At 33.0% G+C, this 18245-nt stretch overlaps 2 protein-coding genes across 3 annotated transcripts in view; one reads left to right on the top strand and one right to left on the bottom strand.

The window, feature by feature from the left end:
• Window positions 1-18245, top strand: part of LOC148166487 (paired box protein Pax-6-like) — a 70367-nt gene that overhangs the window by 30372 nt on the left and 21750 nt on the right. For both annotated transcript variants that reach the window (XM_088048700.1, XM_088048699.1), the window contains exon 5: window positions 4848-5079. In XM_088048700.1, the coding sequence (XP_087904826.1) occupies window positions 4848-5079 (232 nt within the window). The remainder of the gene's footprint in view (window positions 1-4847; window positions 5080-18245) is intronic.
• On the bottom strand, window positions 12773-13608 carry LOC148166488 (uncharacterized). Its single transcript, XM_088048701.1, has 2 exons — window positions 13407-13608; window positions 12773-13254 (listed from the first exon to the last, which is right to left on the bottom strand). The coding sequence occupies exons 1-2, from the start codon at window positions 13410-13412 to the stop codon at window positions 12781-12783; spliced, it is 480 nt and encodes a 159-aa protein (XP_087904827.1). The 5' UTR covers window positions 13413-13608; the 3' UTR covers window positions 12773-12780.

Raw genomic sequence — 18245 nt, 5'->3', positions numbered from 1 at the left:
ATTGTGTAAACCGGCCCCAAATCTATTGACCTCATGGTTAAATTTGTAATTCTTAGAAATGACAAATTACAAAATTAAAAATTAGAAAACAAATTTGGGCTGACAAAAAAATAAAACTTTAGAAAATCTGTTCTAATGATAAACGATAAAAATTTTCCCAATTTATGGCATTACTAGCCGCCACGTGTCGTCGCAATAAAAAATGTCTAAAACGTAATTTTTAACAATCGCAGGAAAGGGAGTATCACCCGTTCGACTCATAATGTGCAATAATCTCTCCCGCCACGTGTCGGCCACGTGTAGGCCGCTATTAAAGTCCTCTGGACCAAAAACGTATTACGTTATCAGCGCAGCAACATTTTAATAAAAATCGGCCAAGTTACCTTAGGGTTCATTAGGTGGAATAGTTCAACCCCGAAGTTTCTCATCGAGATTACATCGGCATTTCCGAAATTAAAATCTAAACAATCGTCTTGTACCCTTGATTGCAATAAGGTCGTGTCGATGCCGTCAATGGAGTGCATAAAACCCAGCAGGACTCCCTCTATTGGCACTCCATTCTTCGGGACCCCACGACGTCCCATTATAGGACCTTTTTTTCTTCGATCTATTATGCAGCCGGGGAAAAGAACGAACTCACCCTCAGAAATGTCCTGACTCTTATCGATTGTTTTCCGGGATGAAGGACGCAGATTGGTAATTTTTTGATTCCCAAGCAAGGTGGTCTTGTTCTGTCAAGCAGTTTCGATGGTGTATAATGTCGAAGTTGCGGTGCTTGTATAAGTTCCAGGTTGTCGAACAATTATGCTATGGCGGGAATAAATCATTGTTGTGAAAACCACTCTTAAACCACTTGTTTGCTTTGTGCTGCAAGCTGCCAATTCGATAATGACTGAAACTTTTAGATTCACCATAAAAAAAATTCAAAACTCTGAGTCCACTGTTCTAAAATTTTGAAATTTGGTACAGTTATTAAGTGAGATAAGACTAGCAACCTCCCTGAATTTCATCGCAGTGACGCCAACACAACCAAAAATACAGATTTTTATAATATTTTGAAACTTTTGGATTTGTCATAAAAATAAAAATTTCTAAAGTCTAAGTCTATTGTTATAGAATTTTGAAATTTGGTACAATTATCAAACGAGCTAAGAGTCGCAACTTCTTCAAATTTCATGGCAGTGGCACCAACACAACCAAAAATACTACTTTTTTTATAAACATTTTTAACTTTTTTCTTGAAAAATAAAAATTACTAAAATATGTGTTAATAGCTCCAGTATTTTGAAATTTAGTACAGTTACTAAATGAACTAAGAATGGCAATTCCTCCAAATTTTATCGGAATGGCGCCAACAGAACCAAAAGTACAATATTTTTTTAAACGATTATAAGACTTTTAGGTTGGTCCTGAAAGTAAAAATTCCTAAAATCGGGGTCTTTTACTCCAAAATTTTGCAATTTGGTACAGTTATTGAATAAGCTAAGAGTAGTAACCTTCCCAAATTCCATCGCAATGACACCAACACAACCAAAATAACAATTTTTTTAGAGAAACAATTTTGCAACTTTTGGATTTGCCCTAAAAATATATTTTTTTTTAATCTGTGTTTGTTGTTTCAAAAGTATTAAATTTGGTACAGTTACTAAATGAGTTAAGAATAACAACCCCCCAAAATTTCATCGCAGTGGCACCAACACAACCAAAAATACAAAATTTTTTATACAATTTGGAAATTTTTGCGTTAGTTTTAAAAATAATTTTTTTTTTAAATCTGTGTTAATAGCTCTAGAATTTTGAAATTTGGTACAGTTACTAAATGAACTAAGAATAGCAATTTCCCTAAATTTCATCGCAGTGGCGCCAACAGAACCAAAAGTACAAGATTTTTTTAAACGACTAAGAGACTTTTGGGTTGGCCTTAAAAGTAAAAATTTCTAAAATCGGGGTTTTTTGCTCTAAAATTTTGCAATTTGGTGCAGTATTTATATAAGCTACGAGTAGTAACCTACCCAAATTTCATCGCAGTGGTACCAACACAACCAAAAATACATCTTTTTTAGAGAATCAATTTTGCAACTTTTGGATTCGCTCTAATAACAAAATTTTCTAAAATCGGAATCTGTTCCAAAACTGTGAAATTTGTTACAGTTACTGAGTGAGTTAAGAATAGCAACACCCCAGAATTGCATCGCAGTGGCACCAACACAACCAAAAATACAATATTTTTATACAACTTTGAAACTTTTGCGTTTGCCTTACAAATAAAAATTTCTAAAATTTGTGTTAATAGCTCTAGAATTTTGAAATTTGGTACAGTTACTAAATAAAATAAGAATAGCCGTTTCCCTAAATTTCATCGCAATGGCGCCAACAGAACCAAAAGTACAAGATTTTTTAAACGATTAAGAGACTTTTGGGTTGGCCTTAAAAGTAAAAATTTCTAAAATCGGGGTCTTTTGCTCCAAAATTTTGCAATCTAGTGCAGTATTTATATAAGCTACGAGTAGTAACCTTCCTAAATTTCATCGCAGTGGCACCAACACAACAAAAAATAGAACTTTTTTAGAGAAACAATTTTGCAACTTTTGGATTCGCTCTAAAAATAAAATTTCCTAAAATCTGAATCTGTTGTTCCAAAATTGTGAAATTTGGTACAGTTACTAAATAAGTTAAGAATAGCAACCCCCCAAAATTTCATCGCAGTGGCGCCAACACAACCAAAAATACAATCTTTTTTCTTCGATTTTGACACTTTTGGATTCGCCTAAAAATAAAATTTTCTAAAATCTGTGTCTATGAGTCCAAAATTTTGAAATTTGGTACATTCATTGAATGCGTTAGGAGTAACCACATCTTCAGATTTCATCGCAATGGCGCCAACACAAACAAAAATTAATTTTTTTTTTAAAGATTTTGTAACTTTTTGGTTCGATCTAAAAATAAAAATTTATAAAATTTGGGTCTGTTGCGCCAGAACTTTGAAATTTGGTACAGTCACTAAATGGGCTAAGAGTAGCAACACCCCAAAATTTCATCGCAGTGGCACCAACACAACCAAAAATACAACTGGTTATATACAATTTTGAAACTTTTGCGTTAGTCTTAAAAATTAAAATTTCTAAAATCTGAGTCTATTGCTCCAGAATTTTGAAATTTGGTACAGTTACTAAATGAAGTAAGAATAGCAGTCTCCCTAAATTTCATTGCAATGGCGCCAACAGAACCAAAAGTTAAACGATTAAGAGACTTTTGGGTTGGCCTTAGAAGTAAAAATTTCTAAAATCGGGGTCTTTTGTTCCAAAGTTTTGAAATTTGGTGCAGTATTTATATAAGCTACGAGTAGTAACCTCCCCAAATTTCATCGCAGTGGCACCAACACACTTTTTTAGAGAAACAATTTTGCAACTTTTGGATTCGCCCTAAAAATAAAATTTTCTAAAATCTGAATGTGTTGTTCCAAAATTGTGAAATTTGGTACAGTTACTAAATGGGTTAAGAATAGCAATCCCCCAAAATTTTATTGCAGTGGCGCCAACACAACCAAAAATACAATCTATTTTTTTCGATTTTGACACTTTTGGATTCGCCTAAAAATAAAAATTTCTAAAATCTGTGTCTATGAGTCCAGAATTTTAAAATTTGGTACATTTATTGAATGAGTTAGGAGTTAGGAGTAACATCTTCACATTTCATCGCAATGGTGCCAACACAAACAAAAATTCAATTTTTTTATAAGATTTTTTATAAGAACTTTTTGGTTCGATCTAAAAATAAAAATTTTTAAAATCTGGGTCTGTTGCGCCAGAACTTTGAAATTCAGTACAGTCACTAAATGGGTTAAGAGTAGCAACCCCCCAAAATTTCATTGCAGTAGTACCAACATAACTAAAAATACAACTGTTTTTATACAATTTTGAAACTTTTGCGTTAGTTTTAAAAATAAAAATTACTAAAATTTGTGTTAATAGCTCTAGAATTGTGAAATTCGGTACAGTTACTAAATGAACTAAGAATAGGAATCTCTCCAACTTTTATTGCAATGGCGCCAACAGAACCAAAATTGCAGTATTTTTTTTTATGAGACTTTTGGGTTGGGCCTAAAAGTAAAAATTTCTAAAATCGGGGTCTTTGGTTCTAAAATTTTGCAATTTGGTGCAGTTATTAAATAAGCTAAGAGTAGTAACCTACCAAAATTTCGTCGCAGTGGCACCAACACAACCAAAAATACAACTTTTTTAGAGAAACTATTTTGCAACTTTTGGATTCGCCTTAAAAATAAAATTTTCTAAAAATCTCAATCTGTTCCAAAATTGTGAAATTTGGTACAGTTACTAAGTGAGTTAAGAATACAAACCTCCAAAATTTCATCGCAGTGGCGCCAACACAACCAAAAATACAACCTTTTTTCTTCAATTTTGACACTTTTGGATTCGCTTAAAAATAAATATTTCTAAAATCTGTGTCTATGGGTTCAGAATTTTGAAATTTGGTACAGACACTAAATGGGTTAAGAGTAGCAACCCCCCAAAATTTCATCGCAGTGGTACCAACATAACTAAAAATACAATTTTTTTTACAATTTGGAAACTTTAGCGTTTGCCTAATTTTTTGATTCTCAAGCATGGTGGTGTTGTTCTGTCAAGCAGTTTCTATGGTGTATAATGTCGAAGTTGCGGTGCTTGTATAAGTTCCAGGTTGTCGAACAATTATGCCATGGCGGGAATAAATCATTGTTGTGAAAACCACTCTTAAACCACTTGTTCGCTTTGTGCTGCAAGCTGCGAATTCGATAATGACTGAAGGGCGAAATGAAAGCGATACCACTGTATTTCGTATATTTCCAGGTCTCGTCGATAAACCGGGTTTTGCGAAATCTGGCCGCACAAAAAGAGCAAGCCTCCCAGAATCCTCCGGTTTCGACCGGAAACGACAGCGTATACGATAAGCTTCGCCTCCTAAACGGAAACCAAGGAAGTTGGAGACCGACGCCATGGTATTCTCCGGGCAACACTTCGTTTCCGCTCCAACCGTTGAGTCCACCCCCGACGATCCACGCCGATGACATCAACAAAAAAGGTACTTTAAACAATTTCCCCTGTTAATTACCACGCGAAAATGAAAAAAAACCTACCTGCTGACCTGTAAAAAACAGAAAAGCGTGTGCAATTAATTACGCCAAAGTCAGAAACACAACAATTAAACGTTGCAGAAAAACATGAAACGCCCCGAAAAAACGAAAAATTTCAACAATGACCGCCGCACAAAGCACGTTTCAACGATTTGAACAAATTTTAATTAATGCGTGATAATTTCATTAACGATCGTTTGTGGTTGCGTTGAAAATTCAATTGCAGTAAATTGGTTAAACGCTGAATGTTAAAATTTCAATTAGTGAGTGTCCCGAGGCGCGACTTGCAAAAGGGGGCGGCAGGCGCGCATTTTTAACAAATGTGTCACTTGCAGCTAACCATCAACTCAACTGATACTGTAACAAACGATTCCCTCGGGGGCAGATTAGTCAGGACCTCACAAAGCTGCTGGAGCCTTTGATTCGGGGCGCACCGCAGATTGCGGCAACAGTTGTAATTTACCATTATGGAAGTGCTGACTTGAAAGTTGGGATGGAAACTTACTTAGGAATTTCTCAGGTGGTCGACCCTTTAGGCCAGCGAATTTTATTCTTGAAACGCATCGACATCAACATTGACTGACAGAAATTTCGTTGTTCTAGCCACACCAACGACGGATTTACAGGGTGTTTAATAAATTAGTTTTTCGATGCTTCTACAACTAAAATGTCTTTAAATTTGTCTCCTCCATAAAAACAAAACTACAGGGTGTTAAAAACAATTGGGAAATTTTCTAGCGTCATCAAAATAAAATGGATTTTTCCAAGTCTGCGAAATTTCACCACCCTAGTTCCATAAATAACACTTATTACAGGGTGTTGAAAAAAATTAAAATCTTCAGAATTTTGAAATTTAGTGCAGTTCTTAAACGAGTTAAGTGTGGTAATCTCCACAAAGTTCATCGCAGTGGTGCCAACACAAGCAAAGATACAATTTTTTATACAATTTTGAAACTTTTAAATTGGCTTTAAAGACAAACATTTTTAGAATCTGAATGCATTGCTCCAGAATTTTAAAATTTGATACAGTTAATGAATGAATTAGCAATAGCAACCTCCACAAATTACATTGTAGTAGCGCCAACACAATCACAATTAAGATTTTTTTTTATGCAATTTTGTAACTTTTAGGTTTAAGCTAAAAATAAAAAATTTTAAAATCTAAATCAGTTGCTCTAGAATTTTGACATTTGGTACAATTAATAAATGATCTAAGAGTAACAACCTCGCCAAATTTCATCCCAATGGCACCAACACAGCCAAAAATACAGTTTTTATGCTATTTTGAAACTTTTGAATTCGTCATAAAAATAAAAATTTCTAAAATCTGAGTCCATTGTTCCTAAATTTTTAAATTTTATACAGTTATTAAGGGAGCTAAGAGTAGCAACTTCTCTAAATATTATTTTAGTGGCGCTAAGACAACCAAAAATACAGTTTTTTTTATTCTATTTTGAAACTTTTAGATTCTTCATAAAAATAAATAAAATTAAAATCTACGTCTATTACTCCAGAACTTTGAAATTTGGTACAATTAATAAAAGATTTAAGAGTAGCAAGCTTCCCAAATTTCACAACAGTGGCACCAAGACAACCAAAAATACAATTTTTTTTATACAATATTGAAACTTTTGGTTTGGCTTTAAAAATAAAAATTTTTAAAATCTGAATCTATTTATCCAGAATTTTGAAATTTGTTACAGCTACTAAATAAGTAAAGAGTAGCAATTTCTCAAAATTTTATCGCAGTGGCGCCAATACAACCAAAAATACATTTTTTTATACGATTTTGAAACTTTTGGATTTGCTCTAAAAGTAAAAATTTCTAAAATTTGTATCTGTTGCTCCAGAATTTTGCAATTTAGTACAGTTACTAAATAAGTTAAGAATAGAAATCTCCTTAAATTTCATTGCAGTAGCGTCGAAACAAACAAATATACAACTTTTTTTATACAATTTTGAAACTTTTGGACTCTTATAAATAAAAAATTCCAAAATCTGAATCTATTTATCCAGAAGTTTGAAATTTGGTGCAGCTACTAAATAAGTATAGAGTAGCAATTTCCTCAAATTTCATCGCAGTGGCGCCAACACATCCAAAATTACAGTTTTTTTTATGCGATTTTGAAACTTTTAAATTTGCTTTAAACATTTTATGTCTTTTGCTCCAGAATTTTGCAATTTAGTACAATTACTTAATAAGTTTAGATTAAAAATCTCCCTAAATTTCATTGCAGTGGCACCGAGACTAACGAAGATACAATTTTACAAACAATTTTGAAACTTTTGGATTCGTCTTATAAATAAAAATTTTTAAAATCTAAATTTATTTATCCCGAATTTTTAAATTTGGTACAGTTACTACATGAACTAAGAATAGCAACTTCTCCAAATTTCATCGTAGTCGCATCAACTCAAACAAAAATTCAATTTTTTTCAAGATTTTGTAATTTTAGGATTCGACCTAAAAATAAAAATTTCTAAAATCTGAGTTTGTTGTTTTAGAATTTTGAAATTTGATACATTTAGTAAATGAGTTAAGAGTAGCAATTTTCCCAAATTTCGTCGCAGTAGCGTCAATAGAACCAAAAATACAATATTTTTTTATACAATTATAAGACTTTTGAGATTTTGGGTTTGCTCTTAAAGTAAAAAATTCTAAAATTTGAGACTTTTGCTCAGGAATTTTGCAATTTGGCACAGTTACTAAATGAGTTAAGAGTAGCAATTTTCCCAAATTTCATCGCAGTGGCGCTAACAGAACCAAAAATACAACTTTTTTAAAGAAACAATTTTGCAACTTTTGGATTCGCTCTAAAAATAAAATTTTCTAAAATTTGAATCTGTTGTTTCAAAATTGTGAAATTTGTTACAGTTACTGAATGAGTTAAGAATAGCAACACCCCTAAATTGCATCGCAGTGGCACCAACACAACCAAAAATACAACTGTTTTTATACAATTTTGAAACTTTTGCGTTAGTCTTAAAAATAAAAATTTCTAAAATCTGTTTAATAGCTCTAGAATTTTGAAATTTGGTACAGTTACTAAATAAAATAAGAATAACAATCTCCCTAAATTTATTCGCAGTGGCGCACACACAACCCAAAATACAATTTTTTTTAAACAATTATGTAACTTTAAGATTCGTCCCTAAAATTAAAATTTCTAAAATCTGAATCTATTGCTTTAAAATTTTGAAATTTGGTACACCTAATAAATGAGTTAAGAGTAGCAACTTCCCCAAATTTCATCGCAGTGGCGCTAACACAACCAAAACTACAACTTTTTGATACAATTTTGAAACTTTCTAATATTTCTAAAATTTGTGTTAATAGCTCCAGAATTTTGAAATTTGGTACATTGATTAAATGAGCTAAGAATAGTAACCTCCCCAACAGAACTAAAAATACAATAATTTTTTTATACAATTATGAGACTTTTGTGATTTTGGGTTTGCTCTAAAAGTAAAAAATTCTAAAATCTGAGTCTTTTGCTCCAGAATTTTGCAATTTGGTGCAGTTAATAAATGAGTTTAGTGTAGCAATCTCCCCAAATTTCATCGCAGTGGCGCCAACTCAACAAAAAATATAATACTTTTTTATACGATTATGAGACTTTTCAGATTTTGAGTTTGCCCTAAAAGTAAAAATTTATAAAATCTGAGTTTTTTTCTCCAGAATTTTGCAATTTGGTGCAGTCAATAAATGAGTTAAGTGTAGAAGTCTCCTCAAATATTATGGCAGTGGCACCAACTCAACCAAAAATACAACTTTTTTTGACACCATTTTCAAACTTTCGGGTTTGCTCTAAAAATAAAATTGTCTAAAAATTTTTCTTCTTTGAATTAAATTTTTCTAAATTGGTCCTTTAAATAAAGAAACCAAATGTGATAAGATCCGGAACTCTTTAATTCAAAAAATTACAAAATTACAGGATAATTTTTTGATCATAAAAATTTCGTCCATTTAAAAATTTAATGAAACTGCAAAGTTTAGTTCGATTGCAACCGATTTTTCGCTACCCCGAATAGTCAAAAGCCCCTGACCCCATTCCCTTTCTTTCCGTGACGTCACGGTGGAGTGTCTCGAGGGTATTGATTCAGCGATCTTCCCTGTCCCGTCTCCTAATGTCGTTTGTTTGTTGACACTTTGATTCGGGGCGTCAAAGGCGGCTGTGACTCGCACCAAGGCGTCACTTCCGGTTCATCTCGATGCGTTTTTTTCCGGAACTCCGGAACGTATCAGTGCTTCATTCACCAAAAATCCGCACATTTTATTAATTTCTAAACATTGTGGATGTTATCGCGAGTTTCGGTTGTCGGTTTTGATAAATATCTTAACAGTGGTTGAGATCAACGGGTGAAATCCAACAAAAGCGGCTCCCACGTTGTCGACAGCCGGATCCTCAGCAAGACGGCTTTGTCAACCGATCTGAGCTCCACTTGAGAACTTTGCTCAAATACCGTTTATGTAGGATACGGCAGATAACTCTCGAAGCTACACCATTATGCGATTTTAGACACAATAACTCCATTGGAGATCGATTTGTAAGTGGCTTATTTACAAACCTTTGGAGATGGAGGAATCGGCGGATGAAAGGATTTATTAAAATGAAAATTAATTGATCGGGACGAAATTAGCTCGCTACGAATTTTGTTTTAACTTTAAAGGAATTGTAGCCGAGGAGGAACGCGGGGAATGTATTTGCGTGCTACTGAGAGAACTGATTATTCTCCATTCTGCACAATCTACAGCGGATTCAGGACACCGCAAAATTCCACAAATTTAATATCTGCACTTTGGCACAGACTGCCGGCCGGCCCTCTCTCGCTTTAAAGAACGGACGAGGGGAAACTTTTCCTTTTTCACACTCAAAACTCCAATTTCATCTCTCATTTTATTATTGCAATAAATAAACAAATACGACTCTTCGTCACTGGTAGATTTGGATATAAAAGGCACTGAAGGGTGTGAATATGGACGACGCCATCGTCGAAGAGCACGGCGGAGCTTCAGGTCGCTCTTGGTCAAATTTCATTATTATAGCCACACCAGCAACGGATTTACAGGGTGTTTAATAAATTATTGGTCATTCCATTCTTCTGAAACTAAAATGTCTCTCCTGGACGAAGAAGTTTTCCAACTTTCGAACCTCTAGATGCATAAATAACAAAACTACAGGGTGTTCAAAACAATTGGGAAATTTTCTAGCGTCATAAAAATGCGAAGTTTTACCACCCTAGTTGCATAAATAACGTTTATTACAGGGTGTTTAAGAAAAAAATTAAAAATTGGGTCTGTTGCTCCGGAATTTAGAAATTTCGTGCAGTTGTTAAATAAGTTAAAAGTGGCAACCTCCCGAAATTTCAGTGGCAGTGGTGCCAACATAAGCAAAGATACAACATTTTTATACAATTTTGAAATCTTTGGGGTTCGCGTTATAAATAAAAATTTCTAAAATTTGCGTCGATTGCACCAGAATGTTGAAATTTGGTACAGTTACTAAATGAACTAACAGTAGCAACCTTTCCAAATTTTATTGCAGTGACGCCAATACTACCAAAAATACAATGCCTTCTATACAATTTTCAAACTTTTGGGTTCGCTTTATAAATAAAAATTTCTAAAATTTGGGTTTATCCCAGAATTTTTAAATTTGGTACAGTTAATAAATGTACGAAAAGTAGGAACCTCTCCAAATTTCATTCCAGTAGCGCCAATACAACCAGAATTACAATTTTTTTAAATAATTTTGAAACTTTTGGATTTGATCTAAAATAAAAAAAAATAAAATCTGGAGTCTGTTGCTCCAGAATTTTGAAATTTGGTTCAGTTACTAAATAGGCAATCTCTCTAAATTTCATCGCAGTGGCGCCAACACAACCAAAAATTTTTTTTATACAATTTTGAAACTTTTGGATTCACCCCGAAATTAAAATTTTCTAAATACTGAGTCTATTCATCCAAAATTTTGAAATTTGGTAGAATTACTAAATGGGTTAAGAGTAGCAACGTCCTCAAATTTCATCGCAGTGGCGCCAACACAACCAAAAATATATTTTTTTTATACAGTTTTGAAACTTTTGGATTCACCCCGAAATTAAAATTTTCTAAATATTGAGTCTATTCATCCAAAATTTTGAAATTTGGTAGAATTACTAAATGGGTTAAGAGTAGCAACGTCCTCAAATTTCATCGCAGTGGCGCCAACACAACCAAAAATATATTTTTTTTATACAGTTTTGAAACTTTTGGATTCACCCCGAAATTAAAATTTTCTAAATACTGAGTCTATTCATCCAAAATTTTGAAATTTGGTAGAATTACTAAATGGGTTAAGAGTAGCAACGTCCTCAAATTTTACCGCAGTGGAGCCAACACAACCAAAAATTCAATCTTTTCTCTTCGATTTTAACATTTTTGGATTCGCCTAAAAATAAAAATTTTCTAAAATTTGTGTCGATTGGCCCAGAATTTCGAAATTTGGTACATTTATTAAATGCGTTAAGAGTAACTACCTCTCGAAATTTTTTCGCAGTGGCGCCAACACAAACAAAAATTCATTTTTTTATAAGATTTTGTAACTTTTGGGTTCAACCCAAAAATAAAAATTTATAAAATCTGAGTCTGTTGCTCCAGAACTTTGAAAGTTGGTACAGTTACTAAATGGGCTAAAAGTAGCAACCTCCCTAAATTTAATTGCAGGGGCGCCAACACAACCGAAAATATAATAGTTTTTATACAATTTTGAAAATGTTGGATTTGCCTTAAAATTAAGATTTTCTAAAATCTGAGCTTATTGATCTAGAATTTTGAAATTTGTTTCAATTACTAAATGGGTTAGGAGTAGCAACCTTCTCGAATTTCATCGCAGTGGCGCCAACACAACCAAAAATACAATTTTTTTTTCGATTTTGACACTTTTGGATTCGCCTAAAAATAAAAATTTCTAATACTGTGTCTATTTTTTGAAATTTGGACATTTATTAAATGAGTTAGGAGTAACTATCTCTCCAAATTTCTTCGCAGTGGCGCCCACATAAACAAAAATTTAATTTTTTTATAAGATTTTGTAACTTTTGGGTTCAACTTAAAAATAAAAATTTTTCTAAATCTGAGTCTCTTGCTCCAGAATTTTGAAATTTGGTACATTTACTAAACGGGCTAAGAGTAGCAACTTTCCCAATTTTCCTTGGAGTGGCGCCAACACAACCAAAAATATAGGGGAGTATTTTTTTTATTTAATTTTAAAACTTTTGGATTCACCCCAAGATTAAAATTTTCTAAATACTGAGTCTACTGATCTAGAATTTTGAAATTTGGTACAATTACTAAGTGGGTTAAGACTAACAACCTACCCAAATTTCATCGCAGTGGCGCCAACACAACCAAATAACTTTTTTTTTTCTTCGATTTTGACACTTTTTGGTTCACTATGAAAATAAAACTTTTTAAAATCTGAGTGTTTTGCCCCAAAATTTGGAAATTTGGTACATTTACTACAGGAGTTAAAAGAAGCAACTTTTCTAAATTTCATCGCAGTGGTGCCAACACAGCGAAAAATACAAACTTTTCTTTTTTCACATTAAAAACTCGAATTTCATCTCTCATTTTATTATTGCAATAAATAAATAAATACGACTCTTCCTCACTGGTAGATTTGTATGTACGAGGCACTGAAGGGTGTGAATACGGACGACGCCATCGCCGAAGAGAACGGCAGAGCTTCTATCCGCGCCACCAGGTCGCTTTTGGGCACCGCCACCAACGCCGCACTCCTCGGAATGGTGTAAACGAGATTCTGTCCTTGGGACAAAACCAGGTAGAACTGTTGCGCCTCCACCTTTTCTTTCTCGGGCTCGGTTTCCAAATTCTCTGACTTTTGAGCCTCTGCACTCTCCGTCGTAGCTTCAGGTTCTTCAGTTGTTACTTCCACTTCCGGCGGTCCGTACGACGCCGCAGGCGTCGGTGGAGTCGCCCGCAGAGGAAGATTCAACTGCTCTCCTTCAGAAGTCCATCCTCTGGCAACATACGGCGCGGGTTTTCTCACAATCTCGATTCTCCTCCTCGGGATGTCTGCTTCCGCCAGTGAAACAACGACTAGAATGAACGCCACCGTGAACTGAAATTAAAAAAAATAGTTGGAGGTGGAGGTGAAGACGTGACGTACGTCTGCGAGTTTGTAAACGTCCCATTGTTGGAGGTGGAGGGTGAGGTGCGCTTTGGGCTGCTAAGGGAGGCTTGAAATGGTTCGGACGAGTTGCAGAAACTTACCTTCATTTTGTTAAGTTGGTAGCGATTAACTGGCGCTTGTGATAGGCATCTGTTGTATTTATATTGAAGAGTGGTAATGGAGGAGACGTGACTTGGGTGTTGGTAGATGGATTTCGACTAATTTGATTGTCGGGAGATATAATTTAGTATTCTTAAGGAGCGGCGGCAATGGCCTGTAACGTGTGGCATTGCAAGAAAATAGAGAAATAAAACTTGCTGTTTTTAAGTCCTTTCTGTTCTTCTTTTTCAAAATTTCAATTTCTGCGTATTCTGTTTAATAGTTTCATTGACCTTTATTGAATTTCCAAGACTTTTAAATCTTTTTTTAGACCATTTGCCTAGACTCTTTTGAGTTTGCACTAATAATAAAAATTTCTAAATTCTGAGTTATTTGATCTACAATTTTAAAATTTGGTACAGTTACTAAATAAGTTCAGAGTAGCAATCTGCCTAAATTTAATCGCAATAGTACCAACACAACCAAAAATACAATTTTTTTTCTACGATTTTGAAACTTTAAGTTTGTCCTAAAAATATTTTTTTTTAAATTTGAAGTTTATAACTCCAAAATTTTGAAATTAGCTATAATTAAGAAATAAGTTAGGAGTAACTAACTACCTTTTGAAATTTCATCACAGTCGCAATTTTTTTATACAATTTTGAAACTTTTGGGTTCGCCCGTATAATAAAAATTTCTAAAATCTGAATCTATTGATCCAGAATTTTGAAACTTGGTGCAGCTACTAAATGAGTGAAGAGTAGCAACCTCCCCAAATTTCATCGCAGTCGCGTCACCACAACCAAAAATACATTTTTTTTTAAACAATTTTGAAACTTTTGGGTTTGTCCTAAAAATAAAAATTTCTAAAATCTGGATCTACTGCTCCAGAATTTTGAAATTAGGTACAGTTACTAAATGAGTTAAGAATAACAACCTCTCCTAATTTCATTGCAGTGGCGCCAACACAACTATAATTACAATTTTTTTTGAATAATTTAGAAACTTTTGGGTTTGTGCTAAAAATAAAAATTTCTACAATCTGAGTCTATTGCTCCAGAATTTTGAAATTTGGTGCTGTTTCTAAATGGGTTAAGAATAGCAACCGCCCCAAATTTCATCGCAGTGGTGCCAACACAACCAAAAATAGAATTTTTTTTACACAATTTTAACTTTTGGGTTTGCTTTAGAAATAAAAAATTCTAAAATCTGTGTCTATTGCTCCAAAATTTTGAAATTTGGTACTACATTTTACTAAATGAGTTAAGAATAGCAACTTCCCCAAATTTCATAGCAGTGACAGCGATACAAACAAAAATACAATTTTTTTTCTACGATTTTGAAACTTTCGCGTTTTACCTAAAAATAAAAATTTCTAAAATCTGAGTCTATTGCTCCAGATTTTTGAAATTTGGTGCGGTTTCTAAATGGGTTAAGAATAGCAACCGCCCCAAATTTCATCGCAGTGGTGCCAACACAACCAAAAATAGAATTTTTTTTTCACAATTTTAACTTTTGGGTTTGCTTTAGAAATAAAAAATTCTAAAATCTGTGTCTATTGCTCCAAAATTTTGAAATTTGGTACTACATTTTACTAAATGAGTTAAGAATAGCAACTTCCCCAAATTTCATAGCAGTGACAGCGATACAAACAAAAATACAATTTTTTTTCTACGATTTTGAAACTTTCGCGTTTTACCTAAAAATAAAAATTTCTAAAATCTGAGTCTATTGCTCCAGATTTTTGAAATTTGGTGCGGTTTCTAAATGGGTTAAGAATAGCAACCGCCCCAAATTTCATCGCAGTGGTGCCAACACAACCAAAAATAGAATTTTTTTTTCACAATTTTAACTTTTGGGTTTGCTTTAGAAATAAAAAATTCTAAAATCTGTGTCTATTGCTCCAAAATTTTGAAATTTGGTACTACATTTTACTAAATGAGTTAAGAATAGCAACTTCCCCAAATTTCATAGCAGTGACAGCGATACAAACAAAAATACAATTTTTTTTCTACGATTTTGAAACTTTCGCGTTTTACCTAAAAATAAAAATTTCTAAAATCTGAGTCTATTGCTCCAGATTTTTGAAATTTGGTGCGGTTTCTAAATGGGTTAAGAATAGCAACCGCCCCAAATTTCATCGCAGTGGTGCCAACACAACCAAAAATAGAATTTTTTTTTCACAATTTTAACTTTTGGGTTTGCTTTAGAAATAAAAAATTCTAAAATCTGTGTCTATTGCTCCAAAATTTTGAAATTTGGTACTACATTTTACTAAATGAGTTAAGAATAGCAACTTCCCCAAATTTCATAGCAGTGACAGCGATACAAACAAAAATACAATTTTTTTTCTACGATTTTGAAACTTTCGCGTTTTACCTAAAAATAAAAATTTCTAAAATCTGAGTCTATTGCTCCAGATTTTTGAAATTTGGTGCGGTTTCTAAATGGGTTAAGAATAGCAACCGCCCCAAATTTCATCGCAGTGGTGCCAACACAACCAAAAATAGAATTTTTTTTTCACAATTTTAACTTTTGGGTTTGCTTTAGAAATAAAAAATTCTAAAATCTGTGTCTATTGCTCCAAAATTTTGAAATTTGGTACTACATTTTACTAAATGAGTTAAGAATAGCAACTTCCCCAAATTTCATAGCAGTGACAGCGATACAAACAAAAATACAATTTTTTTTCTACGATTTTGAAACTTTCGCGTTTTACCTAAAAATAAAAATTTCTAAAATCTGAGTCTATTGCTCCAGATTTTTGAAATTTGGTGCGGTTTCTAAATGGGTTAAGAATAGCAACCGCCCCAAATTTCATCGCAGTGGTGCCAACACAACCAAAAATAGAATTTTTTTTTCACAATTTTAACTTTTGGGTTTGCTTTAGAAATAAAAAATTCTAAAATCTGTGTCTATTGCTCCAAAATTTTGAAATTTGGTACTACATTTTACTAAATGAGTTAAGAATAGCAACTTCCCCAAATTTCATAGCAGTGACAGCGATACAAACAAAAATACAATTTTTTTTCTACGATTTTGAAACTTTCGCGTTTTACCTAAAAATAAAAATTTCTAAAATCTGAGTCTATTGCTCCAGATTTTTGAAATTTGGTGCGGTTTCTAAATGGGTTAAGAATAGCAACCGCCCCAAATTTCATCGCAGTGGTGCCAACACAACCAAAAATAGAATTTTTTTTTCACAATTTTAACTTTTGGGTTTGCTTTAGAAATAAAAAATTCTAAAATCTGTGTCTATTGCTCCAAAATTTTGAAATTTGGTACTACATTTTACTAAATGAGTTAAGAATAGCAACTTCCCCAAATTTCATAGCAGTGACAGCGATACAAACAAAAATACAATTTTTTTTCTACGATTTTGAAACTTTCGCGTTTTACCTAAAAATAAAAATTTCTAAAATCTGAGTCTATTGCTCCAGATTTTTGAAATTTGGTGCGGTTTCTAAATGGGTTAAGAATAGCAACCGCCCCAAATTTCATCGCAGTGGTGCCAACACAACCAAAAATAGAATTTTTTTTTCACAATTTTAACTTTTGGGTTTGCTTTAGAAATAAAAAATTCTAAAATCTGTGTCTATTGCTCCAAAATTTTGAAATTTGGTACTACATTTTACTAAATGAGTTAAGAATAGCAACTTCCCCAAATTTCATAGCAGTGACAGCGATACAAACAAAAATACAATTTTTTTTCTACGATTTTGAAACTTTCGCGTTTTACCTAAAAATAAAAATTTCTAAAATCTGAGTCTATTGCTCCAGATTTTTGAAATTTGGTGCGGTTTCTAAATGGGTTAAGAATAGCAACCGCCCCAAATTTCATCGCGGTGGTGCCAACACAACCAAAAATACAATTTTTTTATACGATTTTGAAACTTTTGAAAATGCCTTAAAAATAAAAATTTCTAAAATCTGGATCTATTGCTCCAGAATTTTGAAATTAGGTACAGTTACTAAATGAGTTAAGAATAACAACCTCTCCAAATTTCATTGCAGTGGCGCCAACACAACTATAATTACAATTTTTTTTGTATAATTTAGAAACTTTTGGGTTTGTGCTTAAAATAAAAATTTCTACAATGTGAGTCTATTGTCCAGAATTTTGAAATTTGGTGCTGTTTCTAAATGGGTTAAGAATAGCAACCGCCCCAAATTTCATCGCAGTGGTGCCAACACAACCAAAAATACAATATTTTTTTTACACAATTTTGAAACTTTTAGGTTCGTCTTAAAAATAAAAATTTCTAAAATCTGGGTCTATTGCCCCAGAATTTTGAAATTAGGTACAGTTACTAAATGAGTTAAGAATAACAACCTCTCCAAATTTCATTGCAGTAGCGCCAACACAACTATAATTACAATTTTTTTTGTATAATTTAGAAACTTTTGGGTTTGTCCTAAAAATAAAAATTTTTAAAATCTGAGTCTATTGCTCTAGAATTTTGAAATTTGGTGCTGTTACTAAATGGGTTAAGAATAACAACCGCCCCAAATTTCATCGCGGTGGCGCCAACACAACCAAAAATCCAATTTTTTTTACACAGTTTTGAAACTTTTGGGTTTGTTCTAAAAATAAAAATTTCTAAAATCTCAGTCTATTACTCCAGAATTTTGAAATTTGGTACAGTTACTAAACGATTTAAAAGTGACAACCTCCCTAAGTTTCATTGCAGTGGCGCCAACACAACTAAAATTACAATTTTTTTATACAATTTTGAAACTTTTGGGTTTGCTTTAGAAATAAAAAATTCTAAAATCTGAGTCTATTGCTCTAAAATTTTGAAATTTGGTACTATTACTAAATGAGTTAAGAAAAGCAACCT

The sequence above is a fragment of the Gnatocerus cornutus genome, unplaced genomic scaffold, assembly GCF_029298725.1.
Source record: "Gnatocerus cornutus isolate USDA-ARS CGAHR unplaced genomic scaffold, icGnaCorn1.1 ctg00000023.1, whole genome shotgun sequence".
Classification (NCBI taxonomy): domain Eukaryota; kingdom Metazoa; phylum Arthropoda; class Insecta; order Coleoptera; family Tenebrionidae; genus Gnatocerus; species Gnatocerus cornutus.
This window is presented reverse-complemented; position numbering and strand designations above follow the sequence as displayed.